Source organism: Diceros bicornis, chromosome 6 (genome assembly GCF_020826845.1).
Source record: "Diceros bicornis minor isolate mBicDic1 chromosome 6, mDicBic1.mat.cur, whole genome shotgun sequence".
Classification (NCBI taxonomy): domain Eukaryota; kingdom Metazoa; phylum Chordata; class Mammalia; order Perissodactyla; family Rhinocerotidae; genus Diceros; species Diceros bicornis.
In genome coordinates, this window is record NC_080745.1 from 13,258,444 (window position 1) to 13,277,218 (window position 18,775).

At 39.8% G+C, this 18,775-nt stretch overlaps 1 protein-coding gene across 5 annotated transcripts in view; it reads right to left on the reverse strand.

The window, feature by feature from the left end:
* ERCC6 (ERCC excision repair 6, chromatin remodeling factor) overlaps positions 1 to 18,775 on the reverse strand; it is an 81,085-nt gene that overhangs the window by 27,443 nt on the left and 34,867 nt on the right. For all 5 annotated transcript variants that reach the window (XM_058542862.1, XM_058542863.1, XM_058542859.1 and 2 more), the window contains 3 exons: positions 11,501 to 11,636; positions 2,413 to 2,583; positions 1,440 to 1,616 (listed from right to left, as the gene is read on the reverse strand). In XM_058542862.1, the coding sequence (XP_058398845.1) occupies positions 1,440 to 1,616; positions 2,413 to 2,583; positions 11,501 to 11,636 (484 nt within the window). The remainder of the gene's footprint in view (positions 1 to 1,439; positions 1,617 to 2,412; positions 2,584 to 11,500; positions 11,637 to 18,775) is intronic.

Here is an 18,775-nt window from a genome sequence, read left to right on the forward strand (position 1 = left end):
ATTCAGGGAAAAAAAGGATAAATCTGCACACATTAGAGAGAGGTGGGGAGAGGGAGGGAAGGAAAGATAAAGCAAATGTGGCAAAATGTTAGCAAAATGCTAATAATTGGTGAGTCAGCGTGAAGAGCACATAGGAGTTCTTTTTACAATTCTTGCAACTTTCTGTTAAGTATGAAATTATTTCAAAATAAAAAGTTAAAAAAAAAGAACAGTATAAATGAAGGACAACAGGAGGAAGAAGGTTAACCTCACAAAGGTTAATTAAAAATCATTCCACCTCAAAACGTAAAAGGTATTAAAATGGTTTTTGACAATCCTCTAATTTTAAAGGTGTAAACCTCTTTTTCTAATTAAATATTTCAAAATATGTGACCGTCTCTTTTGGTGGAAGGCTTTATTTCTGGCTCAGTCATGACCTAGCAGGTACAGGCCTTGTTTGAGGGCTGTGCCTTGCTTGAGCCCCTGCCTCTCCCTGGAGCCTGCCCCCCAAGCGCCACAACCTGCCCTGGGGTTGGCTTCCCCCGCAACGTTCCTGTCTGGGACAACCCCATTCCTCCAGCCACCCAGACTTAAAGCCTCAGGGGTCAGCTGCAGCAAGCTCACTGCTTCCCCCCACCCCTCCCCGACTTCCTTTGTCTTAGCAGCCTCCACATCTTGTTTGTTCTGCCTAAAAAATGCCACTTGGGGCTCTTGCTCTCCACCTTCTTCCTCAGAACCACTGCTCCAGGCTGGGTTCGGGTCCTTGTCACCCTCACCCTGAGATTCCTGCAGGTCCCTCAGTGCCAGCCTCCCTCCCATAACCGCCCGTAGCCTGAGTACCCCTCCAAGAACAGCCCTCTTCCAGCCTCCTGCTCAGACACCTTCAGCGGCTCTTCCCTGCCCAGCTCTTCCCTGCCCGAGTGCCTCTGCCTCCCTCGCATCTACACCTTTCCTGCTCCTCCCCCATAGCATATCCCGTCCAGTCAAGCGTGTCTCCTTACTGCCCATGGCCACATAATGTGGCTGCACTCATACTGGTGCTCTCATCTAGAATGCCCCTGCTCTCCTCGGCCCGTTTTCGCAGAACCACCTTAAGGGATACGTGTCTCACTGTCTTCCCAGAACAATTCCATCCTTCCTGGGTCCCCCTTTTCTAAGCTTTTACACCACTTTATAAGATGCACTACCCTCATTTGCACTAAATTATATGCTACTAGTACTGATTCACTCTCGTTTCATAGTTTCCGACTGCTCTTGAATATTTGATATGGTTTTTTAAAAGCTCACCTGGAAAAATATGAGCTATCAAGCAAAAATAATTTTGTGATTTTTATCAGATACCAATTTACAAGCTTGGTCATTTCCCTTATACTCTGAATGACCTGGCTACAAAGTATAGTATTTAGTAGGAACATTTTAAATATTAAAATGCCAGCAATGTTACCTGGCCAACACACTACCTGTACGGGGGAGGCGTTTGAGTATCCCCCCATGGTGATGGGGACTGAGAACTGCTCCATAAACACGGGCAATGTGCCCAACTTTCCCGGGAAGATGAAATCAAAGAGCGACCACAGCTCTCGGAGGTTATTTTGCATTGGTGAGCCAGACAAGATGATGCGATGAGGGGTGCGGAACTATTTTGGGAAAGAAAATACTTTTTAATTAAATTTACCTTTTAACAGACAATCACCAACCCTAACCCCAAACACTCCCACGTAATCTTGTTATTTAACATATTTACATATCATTTCGGTCTTCTCTAAAACACATTTTATGTAATTTTAATTTTTTTTGTGTGTGTGTGAGGAAGATCAGCCCTGAGCTAACATCCGTGCTAATCCTCCTCTTTTTGCTGAGGAAGACCGACTCTGAGCTAACATCTATTGCCAATCCTCCTCCTCGTTTTTTCTTCCCCCCAAAGCCCCAGTAGATAGTTGTATGTCATAGTTGCACATCCTTCTAGTTGCTGTACGAGGGACGCGGCCTCAGCGTGGCTGGAGAAGCGGTGCGTCAGTGCGCGCCCGGGATCCAAACCCAGGCTGTCAGTAGCGGAGCACGTGCACTTAACCGCTAAGCCACAGGGCCAGCTCTGTAATTTTAATTCTTTAATTTAAACATAGGAAAAAAGATTGGAAAGAATTTTTTCTTATTGTTCAAGCTGAATATTATGGATTAGAGTTGGATTTGGTTACATTCCAACAACTAATCCCTACAAGAGACATTAAGTCATGTGAACAACTACAATTTTAAAAAACATGACTAAGGGCAAGAATAAAGAATTTTCTTCATTAAGGCAAAATGTGTATTTCAAATTCCTTTTGCAAAGCCAAAAGGAAAGATTCAGTAAGTGTGTTACTAAAAGCAGAGAGTTTATTCTCAATTAAATACTATTATCCACCTGGAAACCCTCATTGTTATAAGAGGTCACACCTGTTTGCAAGCAAGGGTGACAGCAGCATTTGGGTTTCGAATTTTGTGTCCTTCATCCAAGATCACGTAGTGCCAGTCATGCCTGCTAATATCATCTTGCATCAATCGAATGTAGGAGTAAGAAGTGATCAAAATTCCATGACAATGAGCAATATCTCGAATTAGCTTCTCCTAAAATGATGATAAAATGGTAAAGCCAGTTTTAAATAAGTTAAATTAAATGAGTAGTACTCTTAAAATGACAACCTTTTAGTCACGATGCGGTCTAATGCAATTTATAAATATGTACTCAAACATAATACACACAATCGTAATTATACACTACCAGCACTGGAAGTTTACTTTATGTTTCATTAAACTTTAAGTAGTAAACACTGACTAACATATCCACTATTAAAGGGGGAGGCCTCAAAAGACCAGAAAAAGTTATAACATGTAAACACCTACCCAGGTTTTATTTTTCCAAAACATCCTTCATGTTAATCCTTGTTAAACTTAAAGCAACAAGGTAGATGGAAAGTGATTTATTATTTTACAACAGAAGAAAGAAAATGAGAGAAAAGACAAGAAAGACAAATTCAGGAGCTCTAACGATGTGGAACATGAATTCCAGGAGGACAAAGGAGAAAGGATATGAAAATAATGATTTAAAAAAATGATAGAAAAAAATTGTGAGGCGAGACTTCAGTCTATACAGCAAAACATCCTGGACTGTCAGGGAGAAACACCAAGAAAAGACATATACTTAGGCATAGAGCTACCAGAAGTCTGAATTACGAAAATAAAGAAAAATAAGAGAAAACGCTGTAGCTTCTAGTCAGAATAAAAGGGAGAAAGAAGATTCCCTCCAGAGGAAAAAGACTCTAGCTGCACTGGACATCTCTTCTGCAACACTAAAAACGTCAGAAAGCAAAGGGAAAATCTTTCTGTAATTCTAGGGGGAAAGCAGTGACCCTGGAACTCTGCACTGATCCAAACTAGCAGTCATGCTGAACAAAAAAATGGAAATAAATTCCATCTTCAGACAGGCAAGGACAGAAAACAAAGCAGCAAGAGATGGGCTAGGTGCAGTATGCTCTATTCAGCCAGTGCAAGTGAGCAGTCACTATAAGAACGTACTCCCTTTCCAGAGGTGGAAGACGGCGGCGCACCTGGGACGCTGCACTCTGCAGAACAGCAGACAGCAGAGCTCCCCAACCCGCAATGCTCATCACAGACGGAGCACTCACAGCAACTCTGAGAGAGGACAGAGGTCCTGTTACCAACCCCCATTTTACAGATGAGCAAACTGTGGCTGAGAGATAGTAAATAATATACCAGGTCACACAGCTGGTATGTGGTGGACTCAGGATCTGAATGTAGAAAGGCAGCCAACTCCAAAGCTAGTGTTAACTAGATTATTAGGCAACACTGCCTCTTACCTTATTATAAAAGAAAAATTTTTTAAGGGAAAATTACATGTAATATGCATACCAATTCTTAAAATAAATTATTAAAATAAGTAAGAAAATATTAAAACATTGTTTTAAATACTAATGAAACTGTTAAGAAAGGAGCTAAAATATAAAGAGAGATATATTTTTAAGTGTTACTATAATTCCAGTTTAGTTTAACAAAACCTAGAGTGAGAATAGAAGAAAATAAAAGTGTACTAAAAATCCCACCCTGTCCAAGAGTAGAATGGGGCGTAGGTGATAGATACTCTTTAATTCTTAACCACGAGAGAAAAACAGATTGAAATACATTTGTAAAAAATTTACGCCCATTTACTGAATAATAGTTGCTACTTCAGCATAAATAGTAGAAAAGAAACAGACTGTAGAACTATCACAACCACTATAGGGGAAAAAAGTTAAAAGAAAACAGAAAATACAATAAACAGGAAATAAGATAGCTGGTTTCAGACTAAACATATCCAGGGTCTCCATATGACAGTGGGGTATTAGCAGCGAGACGTCCCACTGGGTAAGCGTGGCAAAAACCCAGCCCCGTGTTTAAGAGAGACCCAAACTGGACTGGCACTCAAAGTTGAAAATATGAGAATTACCAAAGATAATGGAAATGCAAACAAAAACAGGGCAGAATCAGAAATACAAATATCAGACATAAGGAACTGAATAGAAAAATGAGGGAATTTTGCATTTTAAAGGGGACAACATACTAAGAAACAAGAGCCATGAACCTTTACCCACCAAAAAGCACTGCCACAAAACAGAAAAGCAAAGCCCTCAGAGCTGCAGTGACAAAGTGGCCCATCCACAGCCTGCTGGGGACCTGACCACAGCCTCTCAGTTTGACAGATCAGAAGAGAGAAAGCAAGATTAAGGAAAACAAAAAGTTTAAAAATTAGGATACAATCTGAATATCACGTCTGTGAGCTCCTTTTAATAGCCATCAGCAGAGCTGCAGACACAGAGTCCTCATTCTTTACCCTGTATTCAGAAAGGCTGAACCCAAACTGAGCAGTCAACGCAATCTGCTGAAAGGAAAATGAAAGACTTCATAAGATACAAACATTAGTGCATCTTAAAGAAAACACCTGGCAGAACTGATAAAGCAAAGAACTAAATAACTCTTTGAAAACACCAAACAAAACAGACAAAACCTCTGAAAAGTCAGCCCAAACAACAGACTCGGATGTCAGCATGAGAAATGTCCAGAAGTGCGACCACAGGTGTAGAGAACACAAAGATGTTAACCAACACTGCATGCAATCTAATACCAAAAAATCTAAGTGTTGTGACAGAGGAGGATTGTTAAAAAAATAAATTAACAAAATGGATCCAAGAAAAATGAGACAAACTGATTAGACTAATATTGAAGAATTTGAAAAAGATGTTCTGTTCTTCCCACCAAAAACTTACCATACCCAAAGAATTTCCTGAGTGAAGCAGGAATCGATCCTGTTATTTAAACTCCCAAAATACAGAAAAAGATAGAATGCATTCCAAATTATTATTATAAGGCTACCAAAATCCTGTTTTCAAAACTGATAGACACAACACACTAGAGATCCATTACTTTATAAATAAAATCTAGCAATATATTAAACTAATAATGCTTATCACAGGAATATAAGAATAGCTAAACATTAGGAACCCTAACACAATAACTCACGTAATCACAATCTTACAAATTTTATAAAATTCAACATCTTCAAAAATGATACTATCTTAATAAACTAGGATTAGAATATTTTTAATTCAATAGAGTATAAAAGAGTACAAAAGGGCCAAGAAAATTTTGCAAGAGAAAAATAAAAAGGAGGAAACCGTTTTCTCATATGCATAATATACTCAAAACTTCAGAGTGAATAAAATTGTTTTAGAGAATAACTAGAATAACTACAGTAACTAGAATAACAACAATACCTAGTACCTATTAAAGGTTTGACAGGTGAGAGCTGTATTATTACTATGACTAGTAGTTTGCCATCTAGGAAGTATTTCACAATTTTCAATGCCCGCACAATGCTACATTGAAGGCCATACCTGATTTAACCCCTTCCTGACTTTTTATCTCATGATGAATGCAGCAGTAATATGTCAGGGCTCACAGCCTTACAAACACACGTACAGGTCCTCTCAGCACTGGCCTCCATCCACTCCTCCACGACTACACTGCTACTCCATCACCACCGGCCCCGCCATGGCTGCTAGTGCCCAGGGAAGAAAAGCAGGCTGCCCAAAGACGCACTCTCTGCTCCACCTCCAGCACCTCACCCCCACCAGTCCCACGACTTTTAACAGCCTGAGTTGATTTCAATAGTTCCTCCACATCTAGATATTCCACCGAGATTCTGTGCAGGCAGCTATCCCAACTCTATCCCCACTATCCCCTGCAGGAGAGCAGTGGCTGCTACAGGTCATGGAGCAGGTAGGGCATGAGATGATGGCAAAGTGAAATACGGGAATGCTCCATGCCCATTCCACTCCAGGCAGAGCCATGTGTATGCAGAGAAAAGGGACATGAAAACAACTCTCACTGTCTGGGGCTTGACATACAGCAGAAGTTAAATTACCACTCACATTTATAAAATGTCCACTGGATCATAGCCAAACCCCGCAACGTGGGTCCACTTGCTCATGGAGCCTGGAACTCCTAACTGCTGGATGAAAGGATTCCCCATGGTTATTCCATTAACCGCTGTGGAACACCTTGTCAAACAGGATTCTGGACATCACTTTACCACAGTTTAAACAAATGAGATGCCAAGCCTCTCGAATACATACCACTGGAAGCATGTTTAGTTCCTCTGCATGCTTAAGGACTGAAGTTTATTTGGAAAATTCTGTAATGTTAGCTATAGAAATACAGAATCTCTAATATATTCAGAAAGACGTATGATGCTGAATAAGAACTAAGAAGACACTTTTATAAAAAGAATAAGAAATTTTTTAAAATGTCCTCATTGCAAATATAATCTCCACTTAACAGCCACTGGGTAAAAACACATCTAAGCCTATTTGTTTTCACCTGATTTAATCTCAGAATTCTGCAACTGCCTAGACTGGAGTTTCAATAATGGTGAATTGTTGAATATTATGGACATCTCTATCCAAACACTTAAGACAAATCATCTCGGGCGGTTTCAAATTAAAAGCTTGTAAAATATGTAACCTCTCCTAGTTTTTGCAATTAATAGGGTACATCTGCAATTAGCCTGACTTACTGAATGCAGTGCTGTTGTCATTAAAAGATGTCTGTGAAAGTGCTGCTGTTATTATGGAGGCTCAGGAGACCAATCCCTCCTAGAGGGCAAACAGTGGACTGGTGGAAAACAACAGCCATAAATCACACTGTCAGGGAGCAGGAGCGTGGAGAGGAGCACAGGCACATGAAGGCCATTCACGGGAAACACAGCACGGCACTTCCCAGGCAGGATTTACTGCACCTGTAATTAATTAAAATTTCCTTCAAGCTAAATCTTTAATAAACAAGGATTTGTGCTGACAATGAAGGAAAAAAGGGCTCCAGCAACATAATTTTACAATATACCTCACAGAACAAGCACAGCATCTATCATTTCTTGTATCAGGTGTACACACTGTCTCTGAAGTTAATAGGAATCACATCACTTTGCGTTATAATCTGTGTACTTGGAATGGGTCTGAAATATTGAGGATGCTTGAGGGACCATGTGGCCCTTTTCTACTTTTGTTATGTTTTTACTCAACTCCCTTCCAGCATTTTAAAAAGCCAAATCTTTTTACTCTAACGTTTCAGAAAACGGGCCTTTTAAAGAACACGTGATGGTAGTTTCATCAGAGGGCCAAGTTTTTGTGTGGTCTGTTCTTTAACCACACCTTGCATTTCCCAAAAAGAATTTTAACATTCTCTTTCACTATTTTCATTTGGGGCCAAATGTATTTGGACATGGGGAAAAGGTCTAGACATGATTGACTATGAACATTTTTGATAAAACAGGCGTGAACCTTCCATCTAGGACATACTTATATTAAATCCGTCAGAAATGTCAGAGTATCTTTTCTTTTCTCAACCACTCAGATGAAGAGGTCTACAACATTCTTTGTTTCTAACAGTAAGAACTGCCTCACTAGATGTCATATGCTGAGGACCACACTAAGCTTTTCGTGCACACATATTAACCCAACAAATCCTCACAAAGTTACCAAAAAATACCCATTTTACAGGAGATCAAAGTAGGCTCAGAGAAGCTAAGTGACTTGCCCAAGGTCACAAAGCTATAAAATGGCAGATCCAAGACTCAAACTCTGGTCTGGTAGTTACAAAATCTATGCTTTTAAATCCTTATGCCAATGTTGTATTTCCTACTCTTATGCCTCTAAATGCCATGAATTAATCAAAATGAGATAAAACGCTTTGAATTATCTAAAATATTCCACAGAATTACTATAGCCTACATAGCAGAAAAAGGTGGGAGAGAGATAAAGTGACAACTATTTCAGAATATAAGCAAGAAATTTCTCCTTACACATCTTCCAACAAATTGAAAAAAAGGATCTTTAATAATTAAATAAACGTTACAACGCAGTGCTAAAGATAACACCACCCACTGTAAATTATGGGGTAAGTATCACAAAACTGCCTCCTTTTATTATCTTTTCACATATTTTCTTTCCCCAAGAAAATGGTTTGCTTTTCAACGTCACTTAAAATCATCATATCCATTTTTTGGAGCCCTAACAGCATCAAATACCTGGAATATCGTGCTTACAGTTATTCAACAAATAAATATTAATCGACTCACATACAAGTTTCTCTATGTTAGAAAAAAGGGATCATAAAACATAATCAGAAAAAGAAAATCCTAGATTCCTATTAAATGAGATTTCAATTGACCATTAAAGGAGAATCAGAAGCCTGAAGATGTCTTTATCTGATTTGATCATTTGGTTGAAAATATTAGCCACATATTTTTTGCATGGTTGCTGGGTGTACATCTGATAATTCTAAATTATGCTGTCTATTAAAGAGAATATTACCAAAGATAACATAGGATCACATGGTGAGAGAGGTGGGAAGCTAAAAGGCAATTTAAGGAAGAAGAACGACAGATGCGCTCCATCAGAAATTGTCTGATCATTTGATGTCTGTTCTCTAAATGAAAAATTTTCCAAATTTTATGTCATATTAGCTACAACAAATCATTAGGAAAAGAAAGATAATCTACTTGAACAATAAATAAAATAATTCTGGCATTATTACTCTTTTAGGTTTTCTAAAGAAAAATTCTCTTCTCTTTCCTATTTTCTCCAGCACTGAATGTCCCTATGCCAGAGCACCACCATTACATTTAGGCAGGAAAGCCGTGAGCACAGACCACTCTCCCACGGCAGAAAGGAATCTCAGCTGGTAAGGATGGAAAGAAGTCAGACATTAGATGCTGGGTTAGATGTCAGACCAGTACCAGAGAATATTTGAAATATGAATAAGAAACATAAACTCTATTGCAATCTAACACACATTTGCAAGCCAACAGGTATGTGTGGGGTGTTGACAAAGATCTGTACACACAAATACAAAAGGAAGGAGCAGAAAAATCAAATGTCCCTTTCGTGTTTGAATCCCGATGCCAGAGTTCTGATCTTGGAAGTGTTACTAACAAGGCCTGTGCAAAGGAATTAACACATTCTCAATGTGTCATCATCACAAATAATAAACTGGTATTAACATAAATAATAAACTGTGTTTGTAAGTCGAGAGTATGGTTTTAAAGATGCAAAAGAACATCCTTTTGATCTTCTGCATAACAGCTTACCTCTTTAGACGTCGAGATACTTGACAATGGGAAAGGAACAGGAGAGTTAAGGGTCAGAGTAAAAACACAAGTCGACTGCTTTTTCTCAAAAGTTAAGTAAGAAACTTCAAGTTGAAGTCCTTGGAAAACTGTAAAGCACTAAAAAATTTATGAACAATCATAGGAATGCATGTGTCTGTGTGTGCAAAACCACCTCAGAAGGCGGAATCGTTGTAAACAAAAGTGAAATACCTATTTTTTAAGGTTTTGCCCCCTAAATAAGAAAGCAAGTCTCACCAACAGAGACACTGACCAATGTCAATTCTATTTCCATTAATGAGTCAATGTATTCTATTTACAAGAAGCTAGTTCTTCAGGTTATAATAACAGAGGGAATGCAGGTAAGCCATGATACAGGTGAAGGTGTGAAATAGCTTCACAAGCCCAGAAGAACATATGAAAAATTTGCCTTCTAAAGACAAATATCAACTAGTGAATCCCAGTACAGGATTTTGCAATACAAAACACTAAGAGATGTCAACAGACAACGGAAGCTAAAAAAAATGAATCAAAAATGTTTTATCAGGATGATGACAGGATAGTTACAACAATTTCGTTCGACTAGAAAAATAATCTAAACTATTATTTTCATACTGCTAAAAATCACTTTTTTTTTGATCATAGCGTTTATCATACTTCATTAATTATTTTAACTCAGTTTTCCACTTACCATTTAAAATTCAGGACAAAGTCAGCTAATTTAACAACAGCTAGTAGAAGCAGGACTCCATCTCACCAAACTTGAGCTACCAAATTACAGATACCCGATTCACTTCGAGCAAAGTTCTGCTTACTCAGGACCACAAACACAATGGGAATTTGGAGGAAAAGGGGTATTAGCAAAATTACAGAGCCACTGGGGTCTAGTGGCTCTCATGTGTCTAGCTCAGGGACACCAACATCCAGCAGCTCTTTGAGCCGCACTGCTTCCATGGGGGTATACAAGAGCTCACTCAAGAGATCCAAAGACCAGGAAAGAAAGAACTCATAACAAACTGCCACTTCTTTCAATAAAGTAGCCTGCAAACTCATAGTGACAATGTGTAATTACTATTTATTCAGCAAATGCTTATGGCATACTTGTGATAGAAAAAGTGGTAAGACACACAGTCCCTACTCTACAGAGCTTACAGTCTAGATGGAGAGACAGCCTATCTGTGCTACCCACAGGAGCACAGACAAACCTCCTTTCTGATAACGTGGCTAAAACTACAAATAAGCGAGGAAATACAACTTTAAAAATACAGTGATTATAGTTATATGATGATCAAGGTTTCAGACAACAAAAAGAAACTTAACTAAAAAGCAACAATACAAATTGTAAAACTCTCAAAATGGCAGGTTGTTCTTTTGTTCATTAAAAATATATTTTAAAAGCATATTAACAAATGAGTTTACCAATTAATAGTTATCATATTACATTTTGTACCCACTATCCTAAAATTGTTTAAGGCCACTAATGCCTCAAATCCAGTCAATGACCTGTTATGTAAGTCCCTGATTTATAGCCCCATTCACCCTCTCAGGCTGTGGCGTCCTGCCTACACCCAGTTGTGTTTCACTGGACAATCACTAGAGAGTGTCCACATCTGGACACCACTAGAGAGTGTTAGAACGATAAACCTACATTCGTAATTGTTTTGAAAATACAGAGCTCTAAATAAAACAGCAACAATAAGTTAAATGCAGGAAAGAAACACAGGAAAATACATTTCAGAACTACATGGACCAAAGAAAAAACAATTCTGTAAAATGGAGGGCTTTAAAACAAAGCAAACAAAAAGACACTGAGTATCGTAATGTTACCTTTCTGTGGGTACAGGAGCCAGTTTCATGCAGAACTGCCACTCTGAAGGGAGGCCACCACGTGTGAAATTCCTTCACCCACTGATGCATCACTGTTGTTGGACAGACAATTATAGTCGGACCCAACCCCTCAAACCTGCACCCAAAACGTCCAAGAAGAAAACACAACCATGAATGACAGCATATGGATGATCAACTGCCAAAAAACAAAAAAAGAAACACACAAAAATTTAACAGTTCAAAAAAGAAAATCCTAGCTATGGAAATTTATTGATATTTTCTTTAAAGAAAAAGCTAGTGGGGTTAAAACCCAGTAAGTGAAATCTGTACAATCCCATTTATCAATATTGGATGTAAGTATTAAGAGAAAACACCCGCTAATACATTAAAAGATAGCATCTACAGTACAGTAAAAGAAAATCAAACAAAAATTATTTAACAAATGCTTTCCTTTCCTCTTCTATTTCAGATTAGTGACAGTATTATACAGTGTATCTTAACCTAAGTGAATGTAAGAGTATCTTAAATTCATTTGAAGCTTTATAGTCTACCAAGAGTTTTCACCCACAAAATTTCAATCAATCTCACAGCCCTGGGAAGTAAGCAGGACAGACACCCTCTAGTGTCCGGGGGCTCTGAAGGTTGGCATGCCCAAGGCGATGTGGTTTCCAGGAGACGGAGAGAGCCTAGAAGTCAGTCTTCTGATGGCTGCAGCCTGCTCCTTCACTACATCATGCTGCTTGCTTCTCCACGGGATGAAAAAACCAGCGGAGGGGCAACACAGTGACTGTTTCTACCCGCAAGCCCACACCAATAGAGTGCAAGCTGCATGTTCCTCTAGAAAGCAGCTGAGAACCACATCAGTGAGATCCTTAACAATAGGCATGTACTGACCCAGCAATCCCAAAGACCATTTGTGTACCAGGATACACATTGCAGCATTATGTACACTGGAAAAAGCAGGCACTACCTAAACGTCCGTCAATGAGAGAAGGGTTGAATAACCCATCCCATTTCTTTACTACAGCACAAGCTAGTGGTTAGGAGCACTGCCTGGGTCTGAAACCCAGCTCTGCACACACTAACTGTGATCCTGGGCACATTACTTAACCTCTCTGAACCTCAGTTTCTGATCTTAAATGGACATAATAATAGTACTGATCATATAGGGTTATATGAAGATTAAATCAGTTAACATCTGTAAAGTGCTTAGAACAGTGCCACACAGTAAATACTATAAGGGTTTGTTAAATAAGATGGAATATTATATAATCATCAAAATCATTTTTAAGAAAAACTGGAAAAATGCTCATAAGTCTTTCAAAAAACAAAATTACTTATGGAATCACTCAATTCACTTACACATAGGTAGCCAGCAGACTGGTCATGGCCGCTATCTCAACATCCATTTCTCCTCTCTCTCCTTCCTAACAGAACCACACTTTCGTGACGGTATCCCCTTTCTTCCCAGACATGTACTTGACAGGACTCTGACCACTGTGTGGCCGTGGCAAAGAGGGCAGAGTGGGAATCCTGGTCCCTCTACAGTCTGCCAGCACACAGCATTCTTGGCGATGCTCACCAGTCCACTAAGGAACCTTTAAGACCGGCTCACTCAGTGTATGCTAGGACTTACACTAGAGGCTGGGGGCAAGTTTTCTCTCTTGGTCTCTCCCGCCACACATGAACAAGGAAACATAGCCTAGTGGCCACTGCGCAGTTGGACTACAGTGCAAGGAGATCTTACGACCACACGGAGAACTGGCCTTAGGAGAACATTAAAGTCCTGGGTCCCTGACGACATCGTGGAGCTGCTGATCATGCTAAGTCTACAGCTCACCTCCCTCTGTCGGTTTTTAGGTGTATCACACATATTGTGAACGTTTCACCCAATCTGAGGCCAGGTTTTATTCACTTGTAGTCAAATATCCTGATACACTGTACACCACAGGAACCTGACTGAACCTGCACCATCGTGCCCTCTTTCCCTCTTGTCACAATGGAACAGGCGTCCCTCTTCTTGTCTGAGAACAGTACTTCACCTGTGCTTGTGACCCCATACCCCGCCTCATCAACACTCCCATTGCTGGAGCTGCCTCATCTGCAGTCTCGCCAGAAGTTGGGTGCTAGTCAGTGCAAAAGATGAAAATTAAGTAACAGTCAAACTAACTATGGGAATCTCTTCAACACTAAACTCAGCTCATGCTACAGGAGGCCACTGGGAGCCAAGACCGCCTGAGGACACTGGAAAACCACATGGCCTACCTCTCACTCACTCTGGAGCAGAGTCACCAGCACTTTTTAAACTATCATTCTCCCCCGCCCCTATCTTTTTCTGCCCAACAAGGTTGTTGACTATCTAAAGCTAGATGCACGCTGCACACACTTTCCCCATGCTACCTCATTAATTCCTACAGTTTCAATCACTTCCTCTATACTGATGGTGCCAAATCTAGGTCTCTAGCCCAGATCTCTTTCCTGAACTCCGAAGTACCATACGCTTGGATGTCTAATTGCCAGTTGCCATCTCCACTTAGATGTCCCCACGGCACCACCCGTCATCCTCCTCCCACCTTGCCCTCCACCCATGTTTCCTAATCCAATGGAAAGAACTGTCATCCATTCTACAGGTGCCCAAATTGGAAATCCAGGCCTCATCCTTCCTTGGTCTGCCCTTGTTCTCCACCATATCCCAACCTACACTGACTTCATAGTCTACCTCCTAAATCCCTCCCAAAGTCACCCTGGCTCTCGGTCTAGACTGTCGATACTCCAGTTCTGGCCACTATCATCTCTTACCTGGGGACCTGTACTTTCTAGTATCATCATTTCAAAAAAGCAAAATCTGAATGCCTCATCCCTTTGCTTAAAAATCCTAAAAGCCTTTTAATGTTTGTCCACTGCTTTTGGGACAGTCTAAACACCTTAACCTCACCTGTGAGACCACGAGGACTGACCTCTGCTCACCTCTTTAGCCTCACCTCTCTCCCTGCCCCCATCCCACACCTGCCCCATGGTTCAGCACTCCATCTGCCAGCACTGTCTTCAGTTCCTACCAAGTGCATACTCCTCTGACCTCTCAACCCCTGCCCTGTCCCTTCTTACCTTCTTATCCTAGCTACCATCTATTGTCCTTCAGCCGTCAGCTTCTTCTATAGATTCTTCCCTTGTCCCTTTCTCTCCAATTGGGTTAAGGACCCTTCCTCAGTGCATCCACACTAGTTAGGACCCCATACCAATCCTATCATAACACGTATCACCCTTATTGTAACTGTGTGTTAGACTCTCCCTAAGCTCCTTGAGGATATTGAGACAGCCTCTTCTTTAAACGATCTCAATGCCCAGACCACAGGAGGTAATTAATGAATATTGGCTTTATTAAATGAACACGTTTTTTTAAAGGTTGGAAGAAAATGTACTGAAATGTTGAAAGAGATTATTTCTGAGTTGGGGGACCATGAGTGATTTTTATTTTCTTGCTGTAGCTCAATAAATGATTCCTGAACTTAAAAATTTTTTTTTTGTAAATTACTCAGAGTAAATCACAGTGTTCAAAATATTAAAAATAATCTTCTGCAGAACTGAAAAATATCTTATAGTTCTAACAGAAAAGCAGGTGATAAATGAGGCTTACCCCTATACTCCAATGCGACAAAATGCCTCCACTCACTTCTAAACCCTCTCAACTCCCAGCTACAGTCACTGTCGCTGCCCTTCTGCTCTGCAGAAAGGGCTCAGACGACAGAAGCCAGAGGCTGCAACAGACTCGGACACTTCCCGCAGAATTCCTAAGCCGTGCTCTGCTGCTCAACAAGGGCAGGTCTCGTGCAGGCACCCCCTCAAGCTCCCTGGGCAGAGCGTGACTCTGCCCTGGCCCCTTCCATGACAATATTCCTTTCTAAAGGATTAATGCGCCAGCTTCTTTATATCCTCCAAGGAGAACAAAAGAGAGTTATCATCAGTATGTACTTAGCAGAGATTAGGAAACAACCAATCAAAACCTGTCTAAAATATTTAAAAACAAATTCACTTTCAAATAAGCATAAATATATACATATGCTTATTTAGGTTATACAGCATTTTTTCTCTTTTTAGAACATGCTTTCTGTAAACTGCTACATTGATGACTCACACTTTGTCATTTAAGGCCAATATTTTATTCTGGCTGAACATCTATCCGGCATTACTGTGCCTTTAATTTCTACCATTCTCCCTCTATTAGGAGACTACAGAGGGTTTCATGCTGAGTGGAAATCTAGGAGCAGACCTAGATTGTTCCTGAACCACAGAAGGGGCAATCAGATCCATTAACAGTCACATCAACTGAACCACCCTTTTCCAACCCTCAATACCGGTGAGATAAGCATAAGAAACGGCTAAATGTAGTAGAGTGATTAGCATCAATTACCAAACTGGCTAGAATTCCTTTCATCTTTGATTATCATCGATTATCTAATGAATTTAGGACAAGCCAATAGCTCCAAGGTCAAATATTTCAAACTGCAAGATGGAAATCTGCTATTCATAGCCTAGAATCTACCAGGAATCACAAAGTAAAATAATTACCTTTGATTTTCCAGGCCGTTTATTTGTAATTAGGAATTTACTAAATGATATCCAAGGCTTTAGAGTATTAACTGAAGTTTGAAAGGTAAATAATTTATTTCCTCTCCATCATAAAATTCAGGGGGCCTACTATTACAACAAGAATGGCAAAGTGAAAAGAAGGTAGTATGTACACTATGAACTGGGAACACAAGAACCAATATAGATTTTTATTAACCACATGTAATATGCTTCTCCTTCTTTTAAAAACAAATACACATACAAAAACAGTAAAAAAACAAAAACAATTGCTTTAACCATGAAGTTTCTTTTTGGTATCCTAGAGACTTGACACTGTTTCAGTGATCATGGACCTTAAAATTGCAACACTAACACCATCTCAAATTAGGCCCAAAAATCTACAGCTTGCAAGAGTTCAGAGAAAATGTACATAGCCAATGAAGCAATGCCAGCTCATGCAGAATTTCACTTGACTATTCACCTACTTTTCTTTAGGACATAAACATAGAGGAGAACTCCAAATTCATTTACTTTCAGGGGAGGACATGTTATAAAAGTTAGAAAAATGTTAAAAAATTTGCTCTGGCACATGGAAGTGGAGGGGACCAAGATCTTCAGTACACCTCTATTCATAAAGAGCCCAGTTGTTGGGCTGATATATAACTGCATTCTAGGAAGCCACTTGTACCAATACTATTCTAATAAAGACAATCTGGGCTATAGTCCAACGTGCCACACTATTTCATTAAGGAAAAGCGGATATGAGCATTGATAGTTAATTGATTACAGCTGCTGCTCATTATTAGCCCTGACTTCACTCCTAGTAGGATTGTCACCACTCGAGAGAGCATGTTTTAATTTTTAGATCAAAACTACACTGCAGGGATGACTTTAGGTTTCCTAGGCCCAGGGTATTAGACTCCACTCAAGTTTCATGATAATAGGGAGAGAAGAGAAGAAAAGAGATGGGAAATAAGAAAATCCCAGAAATCATTTAAGGAAAGAAAGACAGTCCTAGAAACCATCTGGGGCAGCGTGGGGCATTCTAGTTATCAAAAAAACCCAAGCAGAGTTACGGAGCCAAGTCAACTGAAGGGCTATTTAGAAACGAGCATTTTAAAAAATGCTAAGCTAACGACAGTCATAGATAATAAAACACTAAATGCCCAACTTCAACTTTGACTTTTCCCTTGGGCTGGAATATTTTCATGTGTTTCCAGGTAAAATGTTAACAGAATTCTAATATTTGAAGAAAAACTTCAGCATCAATACAACTTCCTTGTAATAAAAACAACAAAACATTCAGTATTTAAAAATCTCCAAATGTGGGGCCCGCCCAGTGGCGTAGTGCTTAAGTTTGCACGCTCCACTTTGGCAGCCCAGGGTTCATGGGCTCGGATCCCAGGCATGAACCTACACACCGCTTATCAAGCCCATGCTGTGGCAGGCATCCCACATATAAAGTAGAGGAAGATAGGCACAGATCTTAGCCCAGGGCCAACCTTCCTCAGCAAAAAGAGGAGGACTGGCAACAGATGTTAGTTCAGGGCTAATCTTCCTGACCAAAAAAAAAATCTCCAAATGTTTTCTCCCCTTCCTACATCTATATAAATATTTCTAAAATATTCTAAAACTTCAAATACTCTTCATGAGAAGTGTTTATCTGCTAAATTAATGAAAGAGTAAGGAATAAAAACAAAGCACTAAACTCCGAATATTAAAAAAAAAGTTCTTGGGCCGGCTCTGTGGCTTAGCAGTTAAGTGCGCGCACTCCACTACTGGCGGCCTGGGTTCGGATCCCGGGCACACACCGATGCACTGCTTCTCCAGCCATGCTGAGGCCGCATCCCACATACAGTAACTAGAAGGATGTGCAACTATCACATACAACTATCTACTGGGGATTTGGGGGAGGAAAAAAAAAAAAAAAAAGGAGGAGGATTGGCAATAGATGTTAGCTCAGAGCCGGTCTTCCTCAGCAAAAAAAAGAGGAGGATTAGCATGGATGTTAGCTCAGGGCTGATCTTCCTCACACAAAAAAAAACAAAAAAGTTCTCTCCTCAATAGCTCATGGTTTGTATCTGGCTCTCTACTAAACATTTCTCTGTCGATGCACCCGAGTGTAAGATGGTACCTTTCTGCAGTTGCTGACTGCAAGCTCACCGACACTATTTTAAAGGAGTCTCAGAATCATATCTAGTGATGCCTGACGTTTCTACCACATAACAACCTGGCAATTATCTTGCTATTCCTCATTAGATAAGCCTATTGGAATCCAAGGAGTTCTTGGATTATCAGGTTCAAGATTAAATATCCCACATAATTTACCTACATTATTTTTACTAATACTTACTTACATAAAGCCAATTTACAGCTTAAATATGGAAATGCTCACTGTATTTCAAGATAAAGTATTTCAGTCCTACCACACGGAACTAGCACAGTTTAAATGCTTATTCTTTCAGAATTCGAAAGCTTTAATAATTTAAGTTCCTAAAGAAAATAAAGATTATAATCTAAATATAATTTTTTATAATTGTAGACAGTACCTAGGCTTTACAATTTATATAAAATTGTTAAAGATGGGAGGGGGGTAGAAACCATAGTGAGCAGACAAGTAACTTCATTAAAGAAAAAGCGCCGTCTATAAGCGCTGTCATGCTCACTGATTATAAAAGAAATTCGGGAGAATGGCTTCTCCAAAGCTCT